Consider the following 21,087-nt stretch of genomic DNA (forward strand, 5'->3'; position numbering starts at 1 on the left):
GTGGTTGTTGTGCTGGCCCAAAAAATCAATAACGCCGACGTCCATGTTGGCCTCCTCCGTCCCCGGCACCGGCACCGGCACCCAGACCTAGGCAGACAATGAAATGATGAAGCCGCCGCCGTCAACGCTTGTAACAGCGCACGTGTTGTCTCTGTTCCTGTGCCCAGACACTGGCCCCCAACTCCCAAGTGCTCGTCCCTGGCAAACTGGGGAGTGCGTGCGGCAACAACACCAATTACAATATAGACAGACATTTAGTGTAGGATTGCATTTAGGAATTGCGGCGCCCCTGGCTCCTCTGGCTCCCGGGCATAATACACATGTGCAAAAAATGACTATGAAAAATTGTCCAAATGTATTTAGCAACGAGTTTCTAATGGAAACAATTAAGTCATTAGCAAGTGTTGATTTTGATGAGGGGTCAGCGGGTGGGGGCAGGCAGTGCCAACGGAAGCGGATAAACTAATGTGCCAGCTCATAATGGAGTTGGCATCCACAGAGGACATCGCTCAAGAGGTGAACTGGAGTCCATTTTTAACCATGATTGAAGAGTTATATGCTGTGGCAGTTTGAACAGCTTCGTTTAGCTTAACATAAATGCCACCTATCTCACATGTTGTTACCTTTTCGTAGCTGGTTTCAGTTGGGAAAATCGAGAATTTGAAATGATGTTTGCAACTTTGATTAAAGCAAATAGCTAAAGTTTTCACCCTTATGGAAGTTAATTTGTACTATTTGAGCAAGAACTTTAAAATGCCCAGCCACTAGGAAAGTAGCTTAAGACATTGATACTTGGACCTCTCGGCACTGAAAACTAGTTTATGTTACTGAAAGTAGAACCTGAACTCTTAAAATGTACATATGTTGTTTTTGAGATTGTGGGACACAAAGCATCGTATGGACGTAATTGGAATTATCTCGTAGGTAGACTTGGAAAAAATTAATCCGAAAATGTAAATATTGCCTTTGAAGCCAAACACGGATTGCAGGTTATAAAAACTAAAACTTAAGAAATAAGTGGAACTCACGTTAAAAAAACAAAAATATGTATTATTGGAGAAACAGATATGGAAAGGGTTATTGTTTGTTCTTATTTCCCTGTGTGAAGTAGTCAGAAATAACACGCTGAAGACATTTCCTTCTGTAACTATCAATAAAAGTGGAATACCAGTCAATAAAAGTGCCCTAAATATAAACTAAATCAAATCAACGTCTAAACATGATTGTGATTAAAATATATTTCTATCACGGAATGTTAGAATACCTCATATATAGGTAGGTTTTGAAAGGGCTAATAGAATCTTTAGCAAGGATAGCCGCATAATTATGTACATAGTACCTGATAAGACCTTCTATTTCTAGTTTATCGCAACTTTATTCCACATAGATAAAAGATTCCGCTTATCTTTAAGGCGACTGTACAAACATCCCTCCATGATGGTATATGTACAAAAAACATATATGTGTACAAGTTATCTTGAATCGAGTAGGAAACACCGTCCCATAAGTAATACATATATATATATATGTGTGTGTGTATTTGTGATGTATGTATTTGTTTATTTATGTAGAAAACGCGGCCCACGCATGGGAAGCGAGTTCGTAAGGCACAAAAAACATTCAAACGTTTCAAGTGAATCGGAATCAGAGTTAATTGAATGAATCATTAATAATAAGAACTACAGACCGCATCCGACTGGAAGCCGCCGCCAGACATTTACGTATATGTATATAAAGAACATAATACCAAACAATTGCCGAAAATATTAAATTAGGAATTCAAGTCTTTTTTCAAGTGTGGGAAACTCTGGACACGGCGCGCAGGGCCCGACTACGATGCGGAGGGCACGGGTATGACCGGCTGGAACAGATGCAGCCGAGCATCGGCATGGCCCAGCTTGTTGGTGGCATTGCAGTAGTAATCACCCAGGTCCTGCTCCGATACGCTGTCAATGCGCAGCACCGAGGTGGTCGTCTCCGAGGAGGAGGCCGTGTTGGAGACCTCGTAGTGGCGGCTAGACTGTAGCTGAACGCCGTTCCGGAACCACACAACAGTTGGCGCCGGATAGCCCTGAACGCTGCACTCCAGATCCGCCGAATGGGACAACATCTGCGCCACCTTGGGTCGCTGCACGGCTATCTGTGGCCGGAACTCGACTTCAACACGGATCAAACGCTTATCCGGCTGACCCTCGCCGTTCTGGGCAATGCAGTAGTAGCCGCCGCGATCCAGGCGATGCACCGTCTTAATTCTCAGCGTGGGCTCGTTCAGCACGTGGCCACCAGCGGGCATTATGGCGTTCTGTTCACGTGCCCAGGATATGGTGGGCGTGGGAAAGCCATTGGCATGGCAGGAGACCTCCAGGTTCTGCCCCTCAGTCACCAGGGTGCTCTTTGGCGTCGACTCGGAGATCACAGGCGGCGTCTTGATCAGCAGATTGAGCTTCTTAGTCACCTTGCCGGAGGCAGATACAATCACCTGGCACTCGTACGGGCCCATATCGCTGGCCTCGATCTGACGTATGCGAAAGCTATAGACGGCACTATCCTGGCTGGCATTCTCCTGCACGCTGATATTGTAGCGCTGATCCGGCAGGCTGAGCATATTGCGCATGCTGAGCACCACAGCAGAGTTGGGCTCCGTTTTGGCCCAGCTGACGGTCAGTTGACCCACATGCTCCACGGTGCAGTTAAACTCAACGCTGTCGCCCACACTGGCCACCACATCCTGGCTAATATGGCTGATAACAGGCGCACTAGCGGCCGCCAACGAGATGCACAGCAGCCACAAATATAGCTGGAAGGGGCACGGGCACGGGCACGGGCAGCGGCTCTTCATTCCGGCTGCTGATAATTTGCCAAATGATTCGATTAGCTCGAGTTCAATGCGCTGCTTGTTGCGTGCTGTTTACTGCTTGCTGATTTTGCTGCTTGCGTTGCTTGTGTAACAGTTGTTTGCTTCACGTTGTTCGCCGCGCGACTGAAACGTCTTCGGCTTCGAGCTCTGAGCGGCGCTCAAAAGAAAAGACGCTGACGTCGGCGTCGCCGTGGTCGTTGGCGTCAAAGTCAGCGCTGACGTTGACCGATCGCATGTTATTGTTATCTCTGCTCAAAGAACACACCAAAACGCTGCGAGAGTTCACGATCATATCTCAGCTTTGCTTTTACATACATATTTACTTTTACTCTGTATTCGTATTTATATTTGTGTGTGTACTTGTGTAGTTGAGTTGTTGTTGCCTGGCAGCTCACTTATCAATGACTTTAACTTTGTCTGCACTCTTCGCCATAAATTGAATCGTTTTGCTCGACTGCTGCCCACAACCGACGGCGACTGAGGCGGCAGCAGCGATAGGCGAATGTCCGTTACAAATACGAAAACGCGCTGAAAACGCCTCGAAGAGTCGCGACGCGCGAGCAACTGGCCAAAACTGACGCCAAATTTAAATTTGTGACGCCATTTGCCCCTGAAAAACGTTTAGAAGTTCGTGGAAAGGTGGTGCACGCACACACACACACACACGTACACATATATATGATGATTTATGACATGGCGCAAGGAACAAAGGACGCGACATGCCGGCAGCGGCAGCAACAACAACAACAACAACGCCGTCTGCTGGAAAGACCTTTCGCCTGTGGAAATGCCAATGCCAGGTCGCGATCCTGCATGGCCACCAAATGCAGGCCATCTCTTTCGCACTGGCATTGAGCATCCTCACGAGCAGGGGCGCGTGCGTGAAAACAGCGAAAAGGGGGTGAAATATTGAAACGCGCGGAAAATTGAAAATTGAAAATTGTATATATTCAATGATTTAAAGCGAAACCTTAGCGAAATCAATATGAAGTTATATTATGGGTCATGCGTTTATACTTAGTATCTACTAAAAGGCTGTTTACGAGGATAATTTCTTTGGATTAAAAAACATTCAAAACAAACTAATTGTTAGTTTTAGATATATACTTGAAGTACACTCTTCAAGCATCTACATTTTTGAGATTTCTGTGAGATTCGTCCTTTTTGTAGATAAAATGTCGATTTTATAATCAAAATTAGGATCCAATATCAAGAAGTTTGTCTAGAATACATCCAACTACGTAGCATTTTGTTTCAGTTTTCGGGTTTTCAACATTTAATGGACTCTGCACTCTAACAAAATGTTCCTATGGTTTTGGAAAAGGTGAGACACAGACTATGCAGGATAATTTCCAGCAAAATAAAATCAGACCTTAAAACGTGACTGTGACTTCTTCTGTCGAAGTGCGGCGGATGTGGCAAAGGCGAGGACGAAGGCGGAATCGGATTCTGAATCGGATTTAGAGTCAGAGTCAGCAGTCGGGAGTCGGGAGTCGGGAGTCTGTGGCAGAGAGCAGATGAGACTGCATCCTATGCTCGATGCACAGTGCAGAGTGCACATTTGAATCAGATAATTGTAAATTGTGTAAAATAATAAATTTCAAGTTAACTATCTGTGGACCGCATGGGGCGCTTCTATTCATTTCCACAGCTCGCTGCGTGTGTGCCCCGCTGTTTCCCGCTGTTGCCCGCTGTTGCCCGCTGTTGCCCGCTCGGCACCGACAGAACCAGCCGCCCCGGAAAAGTGGTCGCATTCGTGGCTTGTCCTAGAACTGTTGCAGTTGCACTCCCGCAGTTGGCTCATCATCGATGCCCCTTTTGGATGCTGGTTCAGGTCCTTTGTGCACTGCACACAACTTGCATCGCCTGGACATGATTTTCATACAAGCATGCATATATATATACATATATATATGTATATATATATATGTATTTGTACATATACTGTATATATGGAGCTGGGAATGCGACTGGAACGGCTGGCTGTGTTCACGTTCACGAGCTCAAGCGGATCCGAAACAGAAAATGTCAAAATTTGTAATTTATTACCCGAATCCTGTTTCTGTCAGTGACTCTTTCGGGTGTCTCGCTTCGGCAGGAGGGGCTTTTGCTATAGTCCTTTGTCACACACTGCGTGTGAATTTGTGGCCCAGTCTGTTTATGTGTGTGTCCGTGTGTGTGTGTGTGTTGTTGTGTGCGTGTCCTTGTGTGTGTGCTGTCCCTTGCTAAGCGCCCTGTTTTGTTTGCTTTTGGCTGGCTGCCTGGCTGAACTGTGAATTGACTTTGGCTGCCAGTTGGCACAACAACAACAACAAACAGCTTTCCCATCTAAAGTCAACACAACAATGATCGGTTACATATTCGGTAAACGGCATTAGTGCATTTCACACTTCTCCATAAATTCAAATTGACAATTTTATCGCTTAAAACTGCCTTAAAAATTCGATAAATATGCAAAATAGATTTTCATATCAAAAATAAGTAAACCATTCGCAATACAAACACATATATTTTAAAGTATTGTGCATTTTCGTTTAAGAAAAACGGAATAAGAACCAATTTCTACATGCATAACAAGAGCAGATCTTCATATATGTAAACTAAACAAAAAATTAATAGAAATTAAATTACAATACAGATTATAAACACATTTGTGCTCAATAAAAATAAACATGCTCATTTATTTCTCTGTAAACGGCATCAATTATATTATATTTAAATATTTGCGCCATTTTCTTGCCCACGCAGGCGCCATCTGCCAACAATCACTGGCACTAACTCACTGTCTAAAGTCTGGCAGCACTAAACGTTTCGAAGCGCCACCTGGTGGCTGTATACAAACGAATTTCGTTAACAGTGCTGCCAGATAGTCACACTTCACACAGTTTTCAAACGATGTGGCATGATTTCGCGTATTCTGTTTTGAATTGTTGTTCTTTACCACCGAATAACGGCGCTTAGCGGACGCGATGTAAATGAAAGAAAAATGTGGAAATAATAAATTAGCGACTTTTAAATGTAACCGGTTACAATTCTTATGCAAATTAAAAGTTAATTTCTTATCCAAAGTGAAACGCGCCGAAAAAACGCAATCTTTCGAGTGCTTGGTGGAGCTACTTGCGGAAAATGGCGCAACAGCCGCCGGATCAAAATTTTTACCATCACCCGCTGCCGCATCCCCATCCGCACTCACACCCGCACTCACACACGCACTCGCAGCATCCACAGCTGCAGTTGCCGCCACAGTTTCGCAATCCCTTCGATTTAGTAAGTTCATAAAGCAACAAAAACAAAACCAACAACAACAACAACATTTCTTTTTGCCCATCATCCAAGCTGTTTGATGAACGCACGGGCGCCATAAACTACAACTACATACGTCCCTATCTGCCGAACCAAATGCCCAAACCAGGCAAGTATTCAAATTCATACATACATACATGTATGTATATAACATGTGTGCATAGTATATGCATAGTATGTAAATGTAAACAGTGTTAAGGGAGACGGCAGCTTGAACTATTTGATAACTAGTTGCATATTGTACTATATAATACAGTGAAAGCTCCTATGAGCGGACATCTCGTCTGTGCAAGTAAGGTAGACATCAGTTTAATGGAGATGTCAAAAAAACCAATTAGATTGAAAAATATAAACTATAAAAGCTAGTTTCGCTTGGATGAGGTTTTAAAGAAATTCCACGCTTAAAAGTGAAAAATGAAATTCAGGAAATTTGCTATATTTATGAAATCAACTTAACATCGCATCATACTTTCTATGAACAGTTTCGTTAGTTTTTAGCTAGATCCATCCACGGGCGGAAAATGGGTGAAAATTTGATACTTGTTAGAAATAGAATTTTCGTAGGGAATGTTTTAATTTCCGGACATCATTTTCAGGGTAGTAAATGCATGCGCACATATTATATGTACACCGATATTTAAAAATCACGACTCTTGTGCAAAAAACATATTTAACTGTATATTCAACTCAACCCGAAAACAGATGAGCTGTCTGACTCGCTGGTTATGCGACGACCACGTCGCACTCGCACCACATTCACCAGCTCCCAAATAGCCGAGCTGGAGCAGCATTTTCTGCAGGGACGGTACCTGACCGCACCACGCCTGGCTGATCTGTCGGCTAAGTTGGCGCTGGGCACGGCGCAGGTGAAGATCTGGTTCAAGAATCGCCGGCGCCGTCATAAAATCCAATCAGACCAGCACAAGGATCAGTCGTATGATGGCATGCCGCTCTCGCCGTCCATGCCCAATGCACCAATGAAGACTCTGGAGGCGGATCCACCGAGCCTTCAAGCGCTGAGCTTAAGCGGTGGCGCTGCCACGCCTAACGCTCTGACGCCCTCGCCCACGCCGTCGACGCCCACAGCGCATCTCGTGGAGCACTACAGCGAGTCGTTTAGCGCGTATTACAATTACAACAACCATCACACACAGGCCCAGCAGCGGCATGTGCCGCAGGTGCATGGCCAGTATGGTGGCTCTTCGGCGTCCAATGCTGCTGCTCAGTTCTTTCAGCATGGCAATCCACATGCCCAGCAGCAGCTCCACCAGCAGGGGGCGCCCCCACCCTCGCATCATCAGCAATCGCAGCAACTGCACCATCACCATGTTATGGCACAACAACAACACCAGCAGCAGCAACAGCAACAGCAGCAGCAACAGCAGCAGCAGCAACAGCAGCAACAACAGCAGCAGCAATATCATCATTTTGATTTTCAGCAGAAGAGTGGAAACGCCTGCCGGGTGCCGACGATCAAATGCGAGAACGGGGACGAGTACAATTTCAATGGGTCGTATTATATGCGAACGACGGCGCTGGCACTGTCCGGCGTCGCTGCCAGCAGCATGTCGGGCGTCGAGGCCGTAACGTCTGCGCTCTCGCCTGGCTCCGAGGTCTACGAGCCATTAACACCAAAGAATGACGAAAGTCCCAGTCTGTGTGGCGGTGGTCCTGCTGGCGGCGGCGTCGGCGTAGGCGGCCCATGTGCCACAGCTGTCGGCGCCGCCGATGTCACCGACGACATGGACAATGGATCGAATAAGAAGACGACGACGCTACAGGTGAGTATATTACCTTGCACAGGTATTCTGAATCTGGATAGCTATAACATTTTCAATTCTATCGTTTTCTTAACATCTAAACAGAACTTGGAGCCACTGAAGAGCAACAGCAACGTGGTTACAGACAAATCCTGTGACAATGGCAGCGATGTATTGGGCACCGGACTACTCACTGTGGCACGCGGCAACCTAATCGGCTGTGGCAGCAACAGCGGCAGCAGCGCCTTTGGCAAGTTCGGCAAACTCACAGTACCGTCCACGCAGACGCCACCACCTCCGGGTGGTTCACTGGAGGCCATGCACGAGACAAATCAATACCAATGTACGATGGATACGATAATGCAAGCGTATAATCCGCATCGTAATGCCGGTGGCAACACGCAGTTCGCCTACTGTTTTAATTAGATCGGGACACAAGGCGCCCTATATAATATTATAATAATTTTAGGTACACAAATTTGAATGTTTGTGGAGTTTCTTTAGCTTTAAGTGACACGTTAGTTCCTGATTGTACAAAGATTTAGTGATTGTAGATATCTATGCGTAGTATTTTAAGCAAATTACCAATGTCTTAAATGAATTTTGTAAAGCTTAGTTAAGTCATAGCTGCAATTTTCCAAGCATTTTCAATGTATTTCTTTAAGAAACTTCCTTTGTAAAACGTTCATTGCTCTCAACTCTCTCTGGCTGGGCATTTCACAAAGCCCATAAGTGCCCAGCCAGACATACTTGAGACAATAATGGGCTTAGCTGAAGGTTTTACCGAAGAAGTTCCCATATGAAAATCTTATGTAAGACTCCTTTCTATAACTTTGGCCCCTTGGCATAGCTTAAAAAAACTGTACTGATCTAAATGGAAAATGTTTCTCTTCCTGATAATCGCACGCCTTTCTTTTTGGCCTGCCATTATCAGCCGCAGATCGAACATTTAAACAATAATACTCGTCAGAATATTTTTAATCCTTGCTATGCCACGGTTTTCATGTTACAATTGAACGTTCTTCACGTGAGAACCGTTCAAAAATTGTGCTGAATACATGAAAACGACATGCTTCAGTTATCGAAACGAATACTATATTTTAATGGAGGATTTTCTATATTTTCTTATATTTGAAAATGCGTTGAAAATTTACCAGTTACCTTACGAATCGTGCACCTTTCAACTGATGTTTTAAACATAAGTTATCTTTAAATATAATGAAAATGGAATATATTTTTAATGATCAATACAATAGTTCCCAAAATTTATATAATAATAAATCTTACAAACCAACAAATTTGGTAGGCCGTTTTGCCTTCAACGTTTTAGGATAAACAAAGTGAACGCTTTTTATTTTTATTAGTACTAATACATATTAGTCTCCATAAATTATTTTAAAAGCTGTGATATTTCAGCAATGATCACTTAATTGCAAAGGCTACAAAACAGTCACGCACCGATTGTATATTATATTAAAAATGAAGAATTAACCCAGAAAGCACAGCAAACTTTCCTATAATAAATAAGTAATATTTAGTATTACCAGAAAATAGTTCAGTTAGAAATGTACACAAAATTGTTTGACAAAAGAACTTAATGAAAATGATTAAGTGTGTCTACAAAATTATAAATGTGTATAATTAGTAAGATTAAATTAAAAATGATTAATTAACAAAAAAATATCATTCCAAAAGTGATAGACAACAGGGTTATACACTATTAATTTGGATAGCTTAAAAATAAAAATTATACAGAATATGCTAAAGAAAGAATTTTATATATTCAAATATACTTTATGGATATGGATACATGTGCAGATGTAATATGGACAGATAGACATGGAAATATAAGTACAAATGTAAAACTTAAAGCTATGCACATGTGTAGGCAAATTTGACACGTTACAAAACACGCGATGAACGAAAACTGTAGCTGGTTTTCCCGAAAATCTTATGAATTTAAAAAAGAAACCTTTTATGATGATGCGCAGGCACATGTGTGCAATAAAATCCGATCCGCGAATATTCTACGAAATGCGCATAATAAAATTCGCGCTTAATTTAAGTCCAAAACGACCAGGTGCCTATGTGCCTAGGTGTACATCTACCTGATCTGAACTATTTAGGTAGGCTGACATGGCACAACTCCCGGCCGGGTGTGCTCATCTCTGCTGGCACCGAGGCGCCGCCGCCGGGCCAAGCAGGCAACTTGTTGCAGCACATTTCTTTGATATAAAACATGGAAAATCCAACATTTGCATGAACGAATGAAATTTGGGTTTCTCCCATACGCAACTTTATTGACTCGTTCGCACATATTTGTATAATTGGAGGAACTAAACGGGGGCGCGCCAATGCCAGATTATTGCGCATGTGACTGTTGCGAAATAAGAATATTTAATTACCAATAATTATAGTTTAACATTTCGATAACAACAAAAATAATGGGGATGTAATTTGTTTATAAATCTTTACAATTATAAAAAGAATAAAGATAGACTTTAAAAATCATATAAGCTTTCATTTATAAAACTTCATAATACAAAGCTCAATAATAAAGTCTATGTATATATAAGTAAGAAAATGGTTACATACATTCGAAATGTTCCCTTGAGTCTATTGTAATTAAATAATGTTATGCAGTTTCAAAGAGTGTTTTATATCTTAAAATCGTATTTAATAATATATTTAGTAAAAGTGATTGATACCCTTACACAATTTTTAAATTACTTTTTATAATTCTAAGCTACATATGTGTCTTTATACTAGTTTTTCCGTCTCAAAAGTTTTATTATACTTAGTTATAAATAATTATCTCCGCCAAAATAAATATATTTTATAATATATGTTCGAAATTGCTTTAATTATGTTGCATTTTCTTAGCGACTTCTATGCTGGAAATTTGTAGGCAACGTAATTTGAAAATAATCTAATTTTATTTGAAATATGTAGATTTACGAAATTTGGCTGGTTTCTTTATTTAGACAATTATTTTTAATTTAACAATAACAGACAGCTTCTTGTATTTTGGGTATTCTGAGGAATTTAATTACAAGTGGAAATATACGTATAATACCACGTGTCGCGTCTATGCAAACTGTACAGAAATGGTGTGTTATGACTTTGCCTTTGTTCTGACGGATTTTTAGTAAATTCTCAGAAGCAGCAAATCCCATAGCGCCAGCAATAAAATTTTGCGAACACGCCGAATTCGCATGTGAGTGCCGCGGTGTCGGAGACAGGGGCAGGGACTGAGACGAGACAAAGCCAGAGACCGAGACAGGGACAGGGACAGAGACAGAGAGTGAGTGTGACACAAATAAAGTCATAAACTGTTAAATCAAGCATAAAACCCTCGAAATATCCTTTTTCGCAGCGTTGCTTTCATTGCATTATGCGGGATAATTGTGCACGGAGCGAGCGACCAAAAGCCGCGACGTGCTGAATGTCGAATGTCGCCGAATGTCGAATGTCCTTGGGATTCACTTTCATCGACGTCTCGTCCAAACAGGTGCTACAAGTTGGACAACACACAACAGATCATCATCAGTTATGGACAGCCGCCAGTCTATCGCCAGCTAGCACTACCTGGGCAGCGAGATTCTGGGCCAGATCTGAACCCGGACGAACTCACGTAACGTCAAATCCTAGGCTAGCCGGATTTCGATCAAACAAGCCTCTAGATTGCCTGGCCCTGGCCCTGGACTTGGCTAGTCTGGCCGGTGCCAGACGCACATTCTACACAGCCAAAGACAGAGACAGAGACAGCGATTGCCACAGATGAGGCAGACGACGTCGTCGGCAGCGTCAACGATATACAAAAGGATTTATTGCCCGTGCGCGAGTTTAGGCAAATTTTTGGCAAACCCACCGACTACCTAGCAGGCTATATATTGAACGAGTGCGGCCGGCCAGGACATCACTATTGATTTGGACAGTCCAACAGTAACAGTAACACGAGCACACGCGATGTCATCCGTCATGCATTACTATCCAGTGCATCAGCCCAAGATGAACGCCTACCCAGCGCCTGTGGCCAAGTACAGCAATGTAAGTTAACGGCAGATCGACTCACCTGGTCGCCCCTGTAATTCTTGTTCTCCTCATCAGCTCCTGTATGGCCATCATCAAAGCACGCCGCAAGTCATGCAGCAATCGCAGCCAAACCCATCAGTGGTGATGCCCACTTACCAGCCACCAGCAACACTGCCCCAGTCCGTGGGCGAGCAGCCGGGACAGCAGCTGTCCTCCGATGAGAACATGCCCATGCAGCCGGCACAGGGGCAGCGCGTCAAGCTGAAGCGTTCCCGCACCGCATTCACAAGCGTGCAGCTGGTGGAGCTGGAGAACGAGTTCAAGAGCAACATGTATCTGTACAGGACACGTCGCATTGAGATTGCGCAGCGTCTGTCGCTGTGCGAGCGTCAGGTGAAGATCTGGTTCCAGAACCGACGCATGAAGTTCAAGAAGGACATTCAGGGTCATCGCCAGCGCGACTCCAAGCCGAATGCCAAGCTGACGCAGCCTCAAACGGAGCAGAGTGCGCATCGTGGCATTGTGCAGCGACTCATGTCCTACTCCCAGGATCCCAGCGCTGAGAAACGGGCAGCTCTCCCGACCCCACCCGCAATCCCAACTACGCTGCCACATCCCGTACAAAACTACTATGCACAGGCCAATCCCAAGCCGAAGCCCCAAGCGGTGCCAAGTGGCACGTCGGATCTCAATGAAATTCTGGAACATCTTGCGCAATCGACAACGGCGCCCGCACCTAATGTTTTGCCCACGACTCCGGCTTCCAGCGGACACTATTCCTACAATGTGGATCTAGTGTTGCAGAGCATCAAACAGGATCTGGAGGCAGCAGCGCAGGCCTGGTCCAAGTCGAACCCAACGCAGACCAGCAGGCACCATGCCGCCGAGACCCATGCCATGCATCCCACCTCTTCGATATCCATGAATTTGTCGTGGGGAGAGCCCGTCGCCAAGTCAAGAAAATTGAGTCTCTCCCACATGAATCCCTGCACGACCACATTTGACTACCACAATTGATGCCAATATCATTTGGAATATCCCATATAACTAGATATATACATGTACTTTTTTTTGTCAGCTTTATCTGTCTATTAAGGTAATCTATTAAGTAATCGTCCCTGGTAAAGAAAACGCCGACGCCGACGCAAAAGGCTCAACTCAGTGAAACAATTAAGAAAAGTCAACAATTTAGATGCTTTTACTACTTAGTAACTTGAACTTTAAAATAAGCCAAGCATTAATACTAGTAACTTTATATTTAAAATAATAATATTAAGGGTATTAATAATAATATAGTAATAACGATAATAATAATAACAAGGATATATAATAATAATATTGATAATAATAATAATGATATAACTAACAATAATATTAATAAAAATAATATTAATAATTATTATAATATTAAGTTAAAAATAGCAAGTATTGCAACTAAGACTATTCTTATTAAATCAAAAGAGCGACATTTATTAAAATTGTTAATATTATAAGCTGTAATAATATTATAATAATATAAATATATAATAACAACGCAAACTAGCATCTTATTTGTAAAGCTTTATTAATGTATCCGTTTGTAAAACTCAGAACGTTTCTAACGGTTTTTGCAAGGATTGAACAAACATATTTTTAAAATTTTATAAATTTTCCAAATATTTCTATTATATAAAAATACATTAAATTACCTTTAAGATTGCATACAAAATGAAAATGAATGATTTAGTTAATAGTATCACAAATTGTTCATATATGTTTTAAGCTTTAATCACATGAAAATAATTAATAAAATATATGGATACATAGGTAACATTTATCACTTAAAGTATTACCCTCGCCCCATATGAATCCCTCTTTGTTAACCCTTTCCTATCCAGGACTGTTATGGTCTTAAATGGAACATTCTAAACGTGACCAAATCCATCATTCCTAATGTCAAAGCGTTTAAATGAGCAAAGAGTTCATTTTTGTGGCATACTTAAATAGTAGAAGCACTTGCCGCACTTGCCCCACTTGCAACACACTCGGCAGAGTTTTCACTTTTGCATTTAATGTCCTCTTGTGGCTTGAGGGTCAAGTCGAGGAATTCCATGGCAAAGTCAAATGTTTGCTTGTGTGACCATCTATTAATACAAGCGAAAAGTGTCAACCGCATTTGCCTCGGACACAGCCTGGTCACAGGCCCAGGTTCAGGCTCAGGCTCCGGCCGGGCACTGGCTCCGGCTCCGGCTCAGGTCCAGTGGTCATCTTGGAAATGCCGCAGAGACTACGAGTGCGAGTGGAAGAGAAGTGCTACGATTTGATTTATGGATATTTAACCGCACGCATTACTAGTACTCGTGTCGGGCTGTTGGGACACTTGTTTTGGGCCGGACAGCTGGACGACATCTTTGCCAGAGCAGCGTGGAAATACGACTCGACTCGATTGCTGCTCCAAGGAATGTGTTCGAGAACAACAAACACACACATGCCGCAAAACACGCTTAGTTACTCCGGCTTGAAGTGACTTTTGGGGTTTACCCAGGGGTTTGGGTTAGCCCGTGTACCCTGGTGTGGCAAATTGCTTCCCCTGGGAGGAAATTGTCGGTGCGGAAATAGTGCCAAGCAGCTCAGCTCTGGCGACAAAGGGGTGGGACCTTGGAATTTTCATGCGCATTGTTGACATTTCCGAGCATGTGTCAGACGCGTTTGCGGTAGCCGTAGGCAATGGCAAGTCCTTGACATCACATGTCCTTCGCCTTACCACAAACAACGCACACACACATTGCCATAATGAATATAGATGTGATTTTGGTTGGTAGGCGATGGTGGGCGTGGCTAATCGTCTGGCTATAAGCACAGCTAATCAAAGCCGCATAAAAAGCGAGCGATGAGCCAGCTGCAATTACGCGAAATGCCATTGTAATAAACATGTCCAACAGATTGTTTCAATTGTTGTTATGCCTTATGCCGGCCCAGCCCGCGCAACTCAATCATTTCCAGCCGAGCTCCATTTGCTCCGCTTTGGCTGCACGCGAAATATTGCCATTTTATTGGACTGCGAGCGCGCCTCTGCGCTCCGCTGATGACAGGCTTGAGATGGCAATGGAGCTTCCTTCTTGGCCTGGTCATAACAATAAATTCCAAACCTCAACAGCCCCGGCCCGTGCCATCCCTTTCTGCTCGAACTACTGCAAACAGAGACAGACCAAATGGTTTCTTGTTAATTAAATTAAATATTCACTTGGGCTCTGCATTACGCGCTGAAGGTAATGCAAGGCCCGAAACGGCAACCGCGACATTTTCTAATTAGATTGAATCTATAATTTTTATGGCTAATCGCAGTGGGCGTTTTCAGCTCTGAATTTTGAATTTGCGGCTTTCATGGCTCTTGCCAATTATTTCTTAAGCGCCTCTCCAAATAGCCCAAGAAGTTGCAAATGTCTTTTGTGTGCTAATGAAACGGGCTCTTGGGCAGCCTTTCTTCAAAAATGAATTGAAGCTGAAAACGAAAGAGTGGAAAGTTTGCCAGCCTTATGGAAATTCCTGGTTTCTGTGTACAACATCATAAGTTGAACTAAAATTAAGCTCGAATAATCTAAAATTGAGATTGTGCGATCCTTCGAATCGCGAATCCCTGAAAATGTGCATAAAACAAAAATAGTTTACCAAATGATAAAAAATATTAAAAGAGATAATATTTTTGTAACAAGTAAAACTTTCAATATACTAGAATGAATAAGAAAATCATCTTAAGTTATTATCCCTCGTCAAGTGCCTTGATCAAAACAATATGTTGTATGCTTTATACCTTTGTAGAGGATATCATAATTTTGTCTTGAAATGTGTAATGCACAAAAATAGACATCTCCGACTCCGCGAAGTATATACATACATATAATCTTGATACGTTGATTCGAAAGTAGGCTCTCAGTCTTAATGGTATTGTCCTATATCGGAACCGGCCGGATCAGATATCTTATAGCTGCTATAGAAAAGATCGGAAGAAAATTAACTTCTTGTAAGAACTATTTGTATGTTTATCAAAGTATCTGGATAAAACTCTGAATTTATAAGTTTGACTATGCTACCTATATATATATATATTTTTTTATAAGCAAAATCTTGTCAACATCTATTTACTATATCATATAGCTGCCATAGGAATGTTCTTCAAGATATCTTAGCCATATACAGCATTTAATATTATAAAAATTTCCCTTCTATATGAGCTAAATCTTATAAATTTCGACAAATTAGATGATGTAGTTCTATAGGGCATTTTTTGTAGGGGAATATTTTGATTTTCAAGATCCCGGATCCTTCTTATTCAAGCTGCCTAAGCGACTGTTTTATTTAGTAACATGCGAGTGCTTTAATTCCTGATATTTATTAACAAACAATTCTTTCTATTAAATCCGACATGTACTATAGTTAAAATTTGAACTAAGCGCCGGTTCAGTGCTCGATGTTTGCATGTTTGTAACGCTTTTTGGGGATTTCAGTATGTTTAGCACGTTTAAACGTTATGACATTTCACAGACGTGTTAGTCCCTCAACGCTGCCAATATGGCAACACCTGTCGTATAAACAGGCCAAATGTATGCCCCGTTCAACCCCCCAGCCCCCTCGACCAAGGCACAAAAAAGTTTTTTCAGCTCACAAAAAATTGCACATGGCCAATGTATGCGAATACGGATACGAATATGTATGGCATGGTTAGGTTTGGTCTGCCGTGTGTTCCTTGGGGCTGTTTGCCTTAAAAAATAGTGCGCGCATTGTGTTCCATGTGTCTCTGCCAAGCAGAGCCAGGCACAGGTTAAGTCGGAGCTGGGGTCAAGTTCTGTTGTTTTGTATTCCGCAGCAGGTTTTTGCGCAAAATGAGTGTGTGAAAAAATCACTTTAACATTTGAATGCCAATTGCAGGCGGGTCGAGGGGGCGACCTACCTTTAGTCCTTACGCACAGGCTTGTCGCTGCCAGCCTGGCAATCTTGTTGTTGTGCTTTTCGTGGCTTGAATCATGGGCCAAAGTCGTGAGGTTGTTGCTAGCATCTGTTGCTGCTGGCATCTTCACTTCACTCTACTCCAGCTCCAAAAGTTCTGAATTTTGTGCAATTGGGGTTAAAACAATGTGAGACAAAGTTTGAATATTTGATTATTTCCTCAATATGCGCACACGTTTCTATACAAAATATCAACTGATTGTAGTTTTGCATTACATTGCCAAGATTATCATGTTTAATGTAAAATTAAACGATTTTGTAATTATGTTTTGCAGATTTCGAGTATTTGACAATGTTATTATTTAAAATACTAGAATTTTTAGAAATAGTTGTCTTTCTAAGTATGTATTATCCCTCTTGTATATCTACAAGAGTTTGTCCTGACTACTGACTGGTGCTCAACGCACATTCCTAAGACTGGGTCTTGGAAAACTTGATCCGTAAGTGGGGAAAACGGTGGTCAAAGTTTGTATTAAAAACATCAACAACTTGCGCGTGAGCTATGCAAAGTTGAGGACATGAGCCTGTGTGTTTAGGTGCCTGAGTCGGACCAACAAACGGCAAGTCGCCGGCTCAAATTCAACAGCAACTTTCAATATTCATATTAAGTTTTTAATTTTCAATATTTTCTCAAAAGACAAAAAACAAAGAAACTGAAAATTAATAGGTGTTGATAATAATAATTAAATTGTTTCTGTTGCATCATTTGATTGTTGTCAATACACTGAGTACAAACGCCGGGTAATTTCTTGTAGTCTTTAATATTTTCAACATTTTAAGACGCTATTCCAAAATACTATTAATAATATTTACATGTCATCAGTTCAACTCTTAAAGAAGGAATTGCAGTTGACTCCATAAAAAGGCGTTTAATCCAATTAATCATTCGAGCCATGGCACATTCAGCAGCTACCTCTTGTGGCATGCAACATACGCATGCACATTGCTGTTGACCTCCCAATAAGGATACGTATCTGTATATAAATAGGTACGTGCCGGCTCAGTTTGTGTATTTATGAGCCAATGGCCGGTATATTTTTCATGATGTAAAACCCACAATTAAATTACATGAAATCCATTTGTAACAATTACGCCGAATGGCAATCTATGCTGATGACGCCGGAACGCTCGTCATATGGACGACAACAACAGCAGCAGAAGGCAAAAAAAACAACAACAAAAACAGCTCTGGAGCGCTTTGCCTAAGCGCAATTTCTATAAAAATGCGATGTGTCATGTGAGCAATTTGGTGTCGCTGGCAGCGTGAAAGGGTAAGGGTAGGGGCGAAAGGAGGGTTGTGCCACAATGGTGCCACAACCAGTTCACCGGCTCGCTTTGAGCTGCAATTATTTATTCCTGCATGTTGCCACTTGCGTGAACGGAACGAGCAAACGGCCACAGCCACAGCCACAGCCAAAGTTGCAACGAGCTTCGCTGGCGCTTAAGCATGTCCATGTCCGGCCTGGCATCTCCAACTCCAGCTCCAACTCCATCTACATAGCCATCGCCATCGCCGTTGTGCTCCTAAATGCAATGTGCACACGAGACACATATCCGCCGCCAGCGCCAGCTCGCAAAGTGTGTGACTGAGTTGGGTGCACACACTCACACACACACACACACACACACACATACACAGAGGAGCAGGTAATGTCGAGCGACATGCACAACCTTAGCTGGAGCCGGAGCCAGTTCCAGTTTCGGTGCCATGAAAATGCATGGCTGCAACTTTAGTCGGGTCTTTGGCTTAGTGCTCAGATTGCGGCTCTATTATTAGATGCCATTATGTTTTATAGTCTATAATTGATCCTCTGAGCTTAGCATGCATGCATTTCTTTATCTTACAAATTATATGAGATTAAATGAAAAGTAATGTACAATCCATTTAAACGATATGCACCATTGGCTAAAAACCTTTCGCATATAATCGTAATGTCTGCTAATATAGCGAAAAATATCAAGCTCAAGCAGTTTGTCCAATCAAATGCAATATTATAACCATAGTAAATCGAGTAAGCTTTAAGAACTTGTCTTGGATTAAGGACCTCACATGCACTTACAGTTCTCCTCAAGTTCCACAAGGAATTGCTGAAAGTTGAGTTAGGTATTATCAGCGCAATTACAGTGCCGGAATATCCCTTACTCCTAGCCTGGTATTTAGATTTAAACAAGCTTAATCTTTATGGCCATACACACACGCACACACATTTATATAGTTTTCAGTGTAAATACACTTTTTCATGTTGCCAAGCATTTATTGAGTATCTATGGAGTCCTCGTGCCCTGGTTGCCATGCGATACCTTTGGTGGAGTTGTGAATGTTGTGTAAACAAACTGGTCGAATGCAAACATAAATGTTTACGGAAATCGCCAGCAAAATCAACGTTTAACAAAAATATATAGATATTTATAGCAAATAAATACTCAATAAATCTCAATATGTATTCACTGCAACATCCGCAAATGGATGAAAGTTTCTTGCAGCTCGATTCAAAGGTTGACGAAGTTATGAATTTGCTGCGAGGCATTAAAAAACCAAATGAGTAAATATAGCAGCTCCTTTAAAAGCTAAATAAATACACATCATAATTGTAGAGAGGAGGCTGAAACGGAGCCCGAAGAGACGGCAGAAAGTGTCACAGACGACAATTTTATGGTCACCGCGAGGAAAAATCAAATTGATGGAAAAGGGAATAACCCAAATAGCTCCAAGGATCGCTTTACATTCATGAGGCAGGTGGAAGTGGACCAGGCTGAGCGGTCCAATGCACGCCTAGAACGCGAGCGCGTGGCTCAAAAATTTAGAAAGTATGTAAACTATGATTATAGAATACAGAAACTCTTATCCGTATTCCCTTTTCGAGGCTTGGTAACTCTGAGTATCGCAAGGGAGACTACGAGAATGCTGTGCGTATGTACAGTCAAGCTCTGGAAAATATCAAAGACAGCCCCATATTGTACATAAATCGATCTCTGTGCTTTATCAAGTAAGTATTTGTATATCCTTAATATCTGTATGGCAGTATGTAAAGAAATTTCTTATAGATTGGGGCGTTTTAAGCGTGCCATCATCGATTGTGACTTTGTGTTGAACAAGTTGGACGAGAAGAACATGAGAGCCTGGCTGTATCGCGCCATGGCCTATAAAAGCTTAAACGACGAGGCCAGCTTTGAGATCTGCCTTAAATATGCGCGTAAATATCATTCCAAGCAATTGGAATTTATAGACGCTTTTATTGAACAAATTCAAAGTAAACCGGACTAAAAGAACGTTCGCTTTTTTGCGATAAGCAATAGGAAGATACAATGGCGATAAAAAAGCGATAGCTTTTGCATCGTTATGGCCTACATTTGAAGGCGACCTATAAAATACATAACTTTGTAAGCACTGCCGCTATTTAATGTTATAATAGTTGTAAAGCTCATTAGGAGTTTATTTTAAGTTTGAGTCGCAAATAGAAACCGAATACGGCGAAGAGAAAAACGCAAAACTGAAGTGTTGTTTACATATGACAGCAGGAATTTTCATGTTGGTGTCAGCGTTGTCAGTGTCAGCCAGCAGAGCTGCGGAAGCGTGAACCGGCGAATAACTCTTTCGATTCTAATGCCATTCAATCGAAACTCGCAGCCCCGTCCACAGCATAGTCCATCCCCAGCCCTGCAGCCACCCCGTCAAGGCAAACAATTCGATGGCGGTAATCAATCTTCCTCCACTCTGTGCGAGTTGACAGCTCCGTGGTGTAGAGTCAAATTGCGATCTTTGTTTGTCCCGGACTGGGTCCCGTTCCCGGCCAGAATCGAGTGCACAGGCCCCCCCCCCTCCCCTTTCAACCGTTGTACCCATGTATGGCACACACTGACGGGGCAGGGCGGCGGATGTGCGGGGGGGTTCGCCTGTTCCTGTTCCATTTATGCGTGTCAAAGGTTGCACCAGAGGGCGACAGATTGAAGCGAGGCAAAGGCAGGCGACACAAATGTTGTACTTGTCACGGTTGTTGCGGTAGTTGCATCTTTAGCTTGAAGTTCCGCTCGAGTGTGTGCGTGTGTTTGTGTGTTTGTGTGTGTGTGAGGGAGAGGGTATACATGCCAGAGCGGAAGGAAAATACTCGTAAGCATTTTGAGGCTAGCTAAAATCGCACATGATAAATA

General features: G+C 42.4%; 4 protein-coding genes across 4 annotated transcripts; 3 read left to right on the plus strand and 1 right to left on the minus strand.

Annotated features, from left to right (window-relative positions):
- Nucleotides 1-1,539: 1,539 nt before the first annotated feature.
- Nucleotides 1,540-2,979, minus strand: Ama (Amalgam). The gene has a single exon (XM_064700385.1). It carries the CDS (start codon nt 2,837-2,839, stop codon nt 1,832-1,834), a length of 1,008 nt encoding a protein of 335 aa, XP_064556455.1. The 5' UTR covers nt 2,840-2,979; the 3' UTR covers nt 1,540-1,831.
- A 2,829-nt stretch (nt 2,980-5,808) lies between these two features.
- bcd (bicoid) lies at nt 5,809-9,218 on the plus strand. The gene is made up of 4 exons (XM_064700384.1): nt 5,809-6,124; nt 6,194-6,269; nt 6,863-7,941; nt 8,026-9,218. Exons 1-4 carry the CDS (start codon nt 5,984-5,986, stop codon nt 8,344-8,346), a joined length of 1,617 nt encoding a protein of 538 aa, XP_064556454.1. The 5' UTR covers nt 5,809-5,983; the 3' UTR covers nt 8,347-9,218.
- Nucleotides 9,219-11,889: 2,671 nt separating this feature from the next.
- Nucleotides 11,890-12,972, plus strand: zen (zerknullt). Its single transcript, XM_064700417.1, has 2 exons — nt 11,890-11,970; nt 12,031-12,972. Exons 1-2 carry the CDS (start codon nt 11,890-11,892, stop codon nt 12,970-12,972), a joined length of 1,023 nt encoding a protein of 340 aa, XP_064556487.1.
- A 6,405-nt stretch (nt 12,973-19,377) lies between these two features.
- Nucleotides 19,378-20,203, plus strand: LOC135440942 (tetratricopeptide repeat protein 12). Its single transcript, XM_064700362.1, has 4 exons — nt 19,378-19,481; nt 19,534-19,746; nt 19,803-19,925; nt 19,984-20,203. Exons 1-4 carry the CDS (start codon nt 19,378-19,380, stop codon nt 20,201-20,203), a joined length of 660 nt encoding a protein of 219 aa, XP_064556432.1.
- The last annotated feature ends 884 nt before the right edge of the window (nt 20,204-21,087 follow it).

Source organism: Drosophila montana, unplaced genomic scaffold (genome assembly GCF_035044405.1).
Source record: "Drosophila montana isolate Dmon_TW-CO22-7 unplaced genomic scaffold, ASM3504440v1 contig_1761_1, whole genome shotgun sequence".
In the NCBI taxonomy this organism is placed as follows: domain Eukaryota; kingdom Metazoa; phylum Arthropoda; class Insecta; order Diptera; family Drosophilidae; genus Drosophila; species Drosophila montana.